This window comes from Macrobrachium nipponense, chromosome 42, assembly GCF_015104395.2.
Source record: "Macrobrachium nipponense isolate FS-2020 chromosome 42, ASM1510439v2, whole genome shotgun sequence".
In the NCBI taxonomy this organism is placed as follows: Eukaryota; Metazoa; Arthropoda; class Malacostraca; order Decapoda; family Palaemonidae; genus Macrobrachium; species Macrobrachium nipponense.
In genome coordinates this window covers 33312006-33321894 of record NC_061103.1, presented here as the reverse complement: position 1 = coordinate 33321894, position 9889 = coordinate 33312006, and the positions used below count along the sequence as shown (strand labels likewise).

Below are 9889 nucleotides of genomic sequence, written 5' to 3'. Positions count from 1 at the left end.
GTTGTTGTTAATGAATGTTATACTTTTATAGTAATTAGGTTATTTAGTATGTATGTATATATATTTTTAGATATTAGTTGTGTATTTTATATATTTGATGGCGTATTGCATGGTTATACTCTCTCTCTCTCTCTCTCTCTCTCTCTCTCTCTCTCTCTCTCTCTCTCTCTCTCACTCTGTATTTTATATATTTGATGGCGTATTGCATGGTTCTACTCTCTCTCTCTCTCTCTCTCTCTCACTCTGTATTTTATATATTTGATGGCGTATTGCATGGTCACTCTCTCTCTCTCTCTCTCTTCTCTTCTCTCTCTCTCTCTCTCTCTCTCTCATATATAATTTTATAAATATAGCATGATTTTAGATTGACTTCAAAGCTTATAGGTTCACTGTTACATTTTTTATGCCCTAGCATGATTTTAAACCACTGTATACGTATATTTATTTAGTATAAAGAGTCTTGTGCGTGTGCTCAGACTTGTACAGTGTAATTTTAAATGTTCATAACCATTTGGATATTGCTCAAAAGTAATATCATATGGTAGCACTGGAGAATGATCAAATAGTTGGGGTATTACAAAGCAGAAGGATCAAATAGTTAGTTTGTGAAGAGTAAAACGAACAGAAGAATGGCAGAGTGGTCTTTTTTTAATATTTTTAATATTTTGTAAGCCACAGAATGAAAAGATGTCAGTGCCATGTAACTGGCTTGTTACACATAAACGAATGGTCAATTGACGGTGTTCTCCCACCTCCAGAATTCAAGTTCTATTGCTCCTTTGTTTATTCCTGTGTTTACAAGCAGTAATTGCCATTCATGGGAAGTTGTAAATTTGCCCCTTGGACATAGTGAATTACCTTGATATGCAACAAAGTTCCAAAACAAAATTTTAAGAATTTATTTTCTTTAATTTCTGGAATTATGAATACTATTCAGAATTCATTTTTAAATCTCTATTATCTTTTTGTCATACCAAAGTACAATAGTACAATATAGTATGCTAAAAACTCTTGACTGAGAAAGTTTTCATAATAAGAATAGGCTCCCTAAGTGTATAGACATCAGGTAAATATGTATGAATGAAATGGTTCCATTTAAGTGAGAGCTATGAAGAAAGGTTATCCATTGTTAACACATACTCTCTTGTCCAGTAGTACAAACAATAATAAAGTATGATAATTATTTTATCAGTACTTTGGAATCTCTGTAAAAATGTTAACTGATACTGTAACATGTAAGTCAGTTTGTCAATTGAATATCCCCCAAATTGTAACATTTTAGGGAATTTTTTTTTTCCATCTGTAGGGGTACATAAGGCTTGCTTATTGAAATTTGGTCTGGCAAATGTCTTTGGACAAATTTAAATTTGCCCTGCGCTGAAGATCATTCTGCACCTTGTCTTAAATAGATTAGAATTTCCACAGCTGTGGTTATTACTCCTCAAGCTTTTTATCTATAATTCATGCAATTTTTTAGAACCATTTCTTTTCCTTTTTTTAAACCAAGCACAGTAAGTCACTATGGGTAAGGTTTTATTATTCTGCTTTTCTAGCTAATCATGCCCACAAAGGAAACTAGCCACCAAAGCAGCCCCGATATTCTTAATTAATTTTTCTTGTGGACAATGTTGTTGGCCGTAATTATGCTACTGCTTGGTGAACCTGCTACAGTTGACAGCTATTTCATGACTTGCTTTATTTTCTTTCTTGCTTTTTACATTTTAATAGAAAACTATTTTCCCACCTAGTCATCTGTTTTTATTTTAGCTCGTTATCACACGTTAAAATCAAAATTATGCAGCTTTTGATACTGTTTGATCTGCTTCCTTGAACATTTAAAATTATGTATCAGGTTGAGCCATACTTTGATTTGTAGTTTTTCCCTGTCCATCTGAATGTATGTCTTGTAGTTTTTCCCTGTCCGTCTGAATGTCTGTCATGAACATTCATCAGGTTATGCAACCCTCTCCCTGGATCAAAAAGATCCAATGCTTTGGGATGCCTTGGGGCAAAGTAACTGAAATATTAGGATAAATAAGGAAAGTCTAGTGGCTGAGGATTGAAGTACTAAATATACTGTACTATCTTTGTTGCTTCTCATCCTAGCAATCCATTGTTATAACTTTCAATATTTCTTGCAGGTTTATTTTAGAATTGTAAATAACTGAATCACTGAAATTTCACAAATATCATTGCCAGTGATTCAGAGCCTCCTTTTTTTTCTTTTTCGGTTTTTGTAGTCTCACCAGTAACAATAACTACAATTTTTTCTAGTGAAAATAATGTCAATACAAATCCAGTATAGTTTTTATAGCTCAAAAATTGCTATCTTAAACATTCTTTGATAGAAACCAGTTTATATTATTGATAAACAAAAAATGTACTGCAAGCAACCACTAGGTTTGGATGTTTCTGAATCCTGCTTGGAAGTGGAGTGTGCCCCACCAGGGGGCCATAGCCTATTTAGTAATAACCACTAGTCTGAGCTTGTCTGTATTCTGGCAAACTACTAGTCATACTAGTCAAAGCCAACTGGTTTCTAGACCTAGCCTGTATTCACTTTTTCAACACATAAGATTATGTATGTGATAATTAACAAACCACAGTTTATACAAGAAAATATATCTTTAGTTCAAAGCAGCTTCTTTGGTGAAAGTGAATCGTAATTTAGCCCCATAACTATGTGCACATCAGTGACACTGCTAGGTATTGCATCTTATGTAGCATTTATTTTATCAAGTGGTAAAATCATTATTTTACAATAGTAAATTGTAGAATCACATATGCAAATTATTGACATTTGCTGTTGCAGTATTATGAGACACACCTCAAGCTTACAAATGCTATATCTAAGCTTGAATCCATTCAAGAAAATTAGTCCAGGTTTTATAGAACATGTTTAAAGTTGTGTGGTTATTCACAATTCATGCTTGCCTAGAATTATATTATACTTCTGAAGTACTTTCCAACTTTAAATGCAAGCATCAAGTTTTAGTATTGAGACTTGTCATTTAGCCTTAGGTTGTACTACTCTTGTATAATTTATTAAGGCTATTAAACTTGTTTTGGAGCTGTGCTTTCGAGCAAAACATATTGTTGCTCAATTTACTACAAAACTGATAGCAATTCATACTTCATATTACTACAATATAATCCATTACTGCTCAATAAATACTATGTAATTTCAATATGACTGTCTCTTTACAAGCATACCATAAGTAAGAGATGTCACAGGGTCAGGTAAAAACTTGAATATTATAGGTAATACCTTGTAGTTGTTCACCCCATTAGTGAACAGCAAATTTGTTTTTCAGGCTTGCAATACCTATTGAAGCTTAGGGGGTATAATTAATTTACTAGTGCATATACCTTTCAGATCAAGTCCCATCTATCTGTTTTACTAACCTTTGGTGAGGATGAGGATCAAGGTTATGTATAGAAAAACTTACACTTAATTACGGTAACATTTAAAAGTTCGACCCTTCTTATTTAATAAAAATCAGTTGTATGAAATAAGATGACTATTTTTTTGTTTCCTCTTATGAAGATGACTATTTTTTTGTTTCCTCTTATATCCTGTTGTTTTCATAAAGAGAGAAGTACTTAGTTGACAGGGGTTTATAACTTTCATTTAAGTTGAAGTTCTAATAATAATGATTTATGTTTATCTTTTATGAGTGTTGAAGTGTATCATTGCATCTCATGGTTTTGCTTAATCATGAAAATTTGCTTTTGATTTATGCCATATGCAATAGCTAAAATTGTATGATTACACTTTGGAATGTATCTGTAAAAAAATTTATTTAGAGAAAATATGCTTTGGAAGATGTTATTGTTGACTGTTTTTTTTTTGTTATGTTTCTTCTGCATTTACAAAAGTGCAATGTAATTATGTCAGCCACCCGTCTTGTTTTGTACTCAGGCACTGTAATTAATTGATAACATCATTGTATATGGAGAGAAACTCTGTTTATTCCCATTTGTTAAATAAGAATTTGGTCTTCAGGGTTTAAGTATGAAATTTTGAAGTTACAAGTACATATTCCATCTATTTTGTTTGCTCTTCTTTACCTTTAAAAATGTGTTCCTAAAATATTTATCATTAGTGGTAGAGAGGTTATCCGACCATTCATCCTCAGATCTGACAGCTATGGAAACGACGCAAAGATCATAACAAACCTCCTGCGTCTTACCAAGGTTGAGATTGAACCGCTTGCTCAAGTTTATCAGATACGCACAAGTAGCAGCCCAATGAGTGCTGAAGATGTCTCAAGCTCTTTAGAGGACCAGAAGTCAGGAACTCTTGGTGACTTGAAGAATGCAGATTTACTATCACGTAGCAATGACAGTCTGAGTGATATATCAGAAGAAGAAACTCCATCACGAGGGGGTGCAGTTCGGGGGTTTTTCTCACGCAATGCACCAGAGCGTTTGTCAAATCTGTTCAAGAGAAGTGTTGACAGTGCTGATGAAAAGCTCCGTGGATTCTGGAAAAGGAGTGGCAGTGTCAGTAGATCAAGTAGTAAAGATTCTGTGAACCTAGAGCAGGGTGTTTCTGATTACTTAGAAGGAGGAAGAGAAAGCTCAGCAGAAAAAAGCAGTGGGGACAGAAGCAGTACAGAAAGAAGTAGTGTAGAAAAGGATGGTGACACAGATCTTATCTCTATAAAACAAACTCCTGAACCCACAGTGGCAGTGGACAAAACTGAGCAAAAACCAGAAACTCCTACAAGCAGTAAACCACAGTCATTGCTTTTCCCTCCCAGATCTCCAAATATCAACATTGATAGAACTCATAATAACTATTCTCCTATTCCTTCTAGTCCAATTCGCACTCCAGTCACGGAAAACGATCCTCTGGGAGCATTTAGTCCCCAGTCAACAGAAGAGGCAGATCCCAAAGCTGGGCTGTCTTCCCACTCCAGTATGACTGCCTCTGTAGTATCTGAGTCGGCTTCTAGCACTCGTGAGTCACCCTCAAGACACAGCTCCGCCAGTGATGATTCAGAATTGGTAGCACACTTATCAGGACACCGTGGACATCGACGCTCAAATCGACAGGTTGCCAGAAGTGCTACATTTACTGGCCGTACCAGTCAGGATCCAGTGAGAAGATTCCAGCGTTCATCTAATTCCCTTTGGGCGTTATCTTCCTCTCCTAGTCCAACCCATTCTTCCAGTCCTCAGCAAAGCCGTACCCTCCCTTCTGATCATACACAGTCTGATGACTCTAACTCTGCCCTTATGTCTGCTACTCCCACCTGGCCATCCCTAAAGCTGCCATTCAGGTAACCTACTCTAGATTTTTTTTTTTTTTTTTTGCTTTTGAATGAATTTTTTGTGTAATCTCTACTCATTTTTTTTTTCTTTTGAATGATATTAATTAATAACATGGTTCCTCATTCACAATTTGTGGCAGGAATTCAGTGCCTTTATTCAGATTTCCCAACGTCGATTGAACATAAGGAAAAAAAACAAATGGAAATCTTTTTAGATAAGTGAGATTGGAGAGGAGACATTCTGTAGTTGTTAAGTTTGGCAAAGAATTCCTTCTCAGAAGCTTAAGATCTGTTGATGAATGCACACCATTGTGATTTTGTACAATGACAGTTAACTAACAAGTTGTGACTCATTTTATTAGGTTATATAGCTCTCCAAAAGTGTGCATTTTTTTAGTACTGTAATGTATTTTCTTTTAACTTAAACTGTTTTAGTTGAAATATATTGAAATTTATTAAAACAATATGAGACTTCTGGGTTACATGATATTTTGGATAGCTATATACTCATATAACTTTGTAAAGATAGTCTTTATTGAAGTTATGTTACTAGATATATAATAGGATTATTAAGAAAAGAATTTTACTAATGGTTGATATGTCTTGAAAGATCTTGAAAGAGGTTTGCTTAGATTTGATAAGGGTTTCAGGTCACACATTGTCACAAATTGTTATAGAAAATTTCATTTAAGTAGTATTTAAAGTAGTGCATATATTCATTTACTACAATGTTTTTTTTTTATTAATTCACTGGAGCATTTGTAGATTTAGTGCATAAATATTGTTTTTGTAATTTTCTTTGGCAATAGTCTTGAATGTTTAGATGTGATGTTTTTTTTAATTTCCAAATTGAAGCTTCTAGAAGTAATGTATTGCATATTAGATGTACAGTACGTATTTATTTACTGCTGCATGTTGGATATGCACAAATTTTTTTGTTTCTAGCTTAAAAAGTTGGGAGCCATCTTTATTGTGAAATTTTTGTGGAATCAACATTTGGATGCCAGAACTATGCTGATAGTAAGCATTGTTAACGAAGGGAATTAATTAAATCTGTTGGGTTTTGTTTATGGAGCTAACAATCATTAGAACAGTAAATTAAATCTTCAATTCGGGTTTTATGCTCATTAATTTTTATATATTGTAATTTTCATACACATCATTGTTTACTTTGTAGAAAACACCCACTGATATTGAAGGTAGATAGTTGTAACGTTAATGGGTGTATTCTTGTGGACGAGTAGCAGTGATTTTATTTACAACTCTTGAAAAAGTTATCACCTTTTATGAAGATGGCTCCCATCTAGTAGCATTCTATGTTGTACTAGTTGTGATGTAGCATCAGGTATGTGGCGTTACAGTTACAGTAACAGTAGCAGTCGTCTTGGAATGGCATCCAACATGGCCTCCGTCGGGCTGCGACAAGCCACGAAGCAAATTGAGCAGCTTCGGGCTCAGTACATTGATCCTGCTATGGCTGATTTGGGCCAGTACAGGTAGGTTCCTCTTATCTGGAAATTAAAAGACTCACCAAGATATACTAGGTGAAGGACTTTGACCAATTATGGACTTCATACGTACTTTGATTTTCACAGGTTGTGCTTCTATTCTTTCCTAAGTCTACCTGTACTTTACAAATTTTTATTTTGTAGAATAGATATTTTTTGTGCTTTACATTACCTATAAACTACCAAGGCCTCCCTTGGCATTTTTTTTATTGTATTATATGTTAGTCCTTTACAAAACATAAGCAGCTGTAGTTTGAAAACTGCTGCATAAACTTCTTCAAAGTTTAAGTGTGTTATAGGGTTCTCTATTCTAAGCATTACCAACAAGATGCAGTTAGATATTAAATATTTAGACTACAGAATATTTGTTTTTTTATTTTATTGTTATGCAAAGTTAGTAGCATTCAGATGTAACAAACCTGGAATGCCAAAAGCACACATCAGTAAAGTAGGAGTTCCATATGTGAAAAAGAGAAGGCTTTGGAGGCCTCCAGCACCTCATCCACCTTATTCAGAAGTTCATGTGGTCCATCATCAATATTCCTCATCCATTTGGAAGGGTGGGTCTGGTGTTTGTTTAGAGACAACAGAACCATATCTTGTGAGGTCAATAGAGACAACAGAACCATATCTTGTGAGGTCAACTTTTTTTTGGCTGTCCCAGCTGGATTTGGTGAACATTTTTAGTCACTAGTTTTGTCCAATTGATCCTAAATCTGGATTGCAGATAAGAATCTCATATAAAATCTTCAGAACTATGTAGTTATTAGTGACTTTCTTCAGTTTTTAAAGTGGCTGGCAACTATGTTGTTTTAAGTAGTATTTACACAGTCCCAATTGCATATTAGACTCAGAGAAATATGTAGGCATCATCTTGTGAGGGTATCAGTTTTAGTTAGTATACTGTACGTATTCAGATTAAAATACATTACTATGGTATATGGAAGTTGCATGCTTCTTTTGTTATATTCAGTGAACTAACAATTGCTTACTATTTAAATCAGCATTCTGAAAACTCAAGCTTATTGCCGTAGCTTAGAGCTTAAGCATTCCTGAAAGGCACAATATCTTTATCGAGATGCTTTACACTTAAAAATCTAGTTTTAAGGATTTTCACAAGCGTTGACACTTTCGTAAGAAAACTAACAAATGTATAGAATGTACATTGTTGTTTCCTTGCAAGGTATTGAATTTTTTTTAATCAGCTGACGTATTCAAAATTTCTCTATTGCTCATTGCTGTTTTCTTCTTGGATTTGCAGTAAGAATGCTTATCCCTTAAGTTTCTTTATTCCCAAGATGAAAAGACTACAGAATATGGCAATTGAAGGGTTAGTTTTTCAACTTGTCTTTTTAAATTGCAAAAGCATTCAAACTTGTTTTGTATGTCAGGTTTTTTGGTCATAATTCCTTCTTTATATGTGGTGGTTGTGCTATGTTGGGTGTGTATAATGGTGCAGTGATAAAATGATTTGTTAAAAAGATGCAGAGAAAATAGACAACATGTGAACTTTATGTTCTGGCGCACTACTCGTAAGGATTGTTTGCTAGGTTCAAATTGCTTGATGTGAAGGAGTTTTATTTATAATTCTCTTGTTGAAAACATATGGTTGGAGATTTTGCCAACATGTAGATCGTGATTCTTCACCTAACAATTTTGTCACTGTCCTGTTGAAAAGACAAGTGTTTCTCTGTTTATAGCTGTCTGTAAAGGGAGCATTGTTTAATTTTGTGTGTTTGGAAGTTATGCTGTGTTGTACCAGCCTGTTAAGTTAGAAGAATTATTTTGATGAAAATCTGTTGGATCTGTCCTTTCCGGGATTTTAGTACTATCTCGGTTTCCGATAAATGAAATGTATAGAATATATGACAGATTCTTATATGTTGCTTATGATTTTTATGAATTGAATGTTATCTTGTGTGTGGGTTGAGTGCTTCTCTTTTGGAAAAGATACAAACCAATTTTAACTTGATTTTTGGTTACACAACTGGTTACACAACCAAATAATAATAATAATAGAAAGGTTACACTACCCAATAAGAAATAATAGTAATGATATCACCACCGTCCTGCAAGTAGAGCTTAGTGGTAGGGATGGAGGCATATATATCTAAATAAGAATGTTTATAATTTTTGTCCCTTTGCAAAATATATAATGATGGAGCACAGGAGAAAGGAAAAATTCACACATGACAAAACCCTGATATACTTATTCCATTTTTTCAAGTGAAAATGGGTTAATATTTGTAGTCTATAAGAAATACAGTCAAACCTCGGTTTTCGTATGTTTCGGTTTTCGTAGACTTTTCTACAAAATTTTCTCTTGGTTATCATACTTTTCCTCGGTTTTCGTACACTCATAAACGCTCCATCCGTGGCCCAGCACATGACCAGGGCCCTATTGAGCGCCCAAACAAACCATCCCATCTTCTTTCGTGAATATTCTGCTTTTGTTTTAGTTGATTTTGTGCTTTTTGTGCATTTTTATTTGAGTGCAACTGCCAAATAAGCCATTATGGGGCCTAAGAAAGTTTCAAGTGGTAGCCCTTCTGTAAAAAAGGTAAAAACACTATAGAATTTAAGAAAGAACTTGTAGCAAAGTGTTGGAGGAAGTTGCATGCCGGTCTCAGTGAGGAAATGCCTACAGCAAGTGCTGCTGTTAGTGAATTTAAGGCCAGCAGAGGCTGGTTTGAAAAATTAAAAAACGAATGGGCATACATGTGCCTACTTCAGGGATTAAGGGCATGTTTGCTAAGTGGAATGATGTAAAAAATTTTGTGGAGCATTATCAACCCATCAAAGAAGTTGTAATCTGTCTCCAACATGTTTAATGACAATGCTGTGTTTAACTTCAGGCAAGTTTTAAAGAAATGCAAGGAACAAACGTCTACACAGTTTTGTTGTGCGACAGGGGTCCTGTAACTCTCAAGCTGGTCCTAGTGCCAGTAAAAAACGAAGAGGGGAAGTAACCTCAGATAGTGCTTGTAAAAAATGAAAAGAAGTACGTAACCCCAGATAGGGCCTTGATACCTGAAGTCCTTCTGGAGGGAAATTCCCCCTCCAAACAATAACCTCTCCTCCTCCCTCTCCCCTCCTCCATCT

At 34.7% G+C, this 9889-nt stretch overlaps 1 protein-coding gene across 1 annotated transcript in view; it reads left to right on the top strand.

Annotated features, from left to right (window-relative positions):
- Positions 1 to 9889, top strand: part of LOC135213323 (DENN domain-containing protein Crag-like) — a 248453-nt gene that overhangs the window by 180193 nt on the left and 58371 nt on the right. Inside the window, exons 4-6 of the mRNA XM_064247304.1 lie at positions 4140 to 5288; positions 6641 to 6775; positions 8049 to 8117. Coding sequence (XP_064103374.1) covers positions 4140 to 5288; positions 6641 to 6775; positions 8049 to 8117 — 1353 coding nt within the window. The remainder of the gene's footprint in view (positions 1 to 4139; positions 5289 to 6640; positions 6776 to 8048; positions 8118 to 9889) is intronic.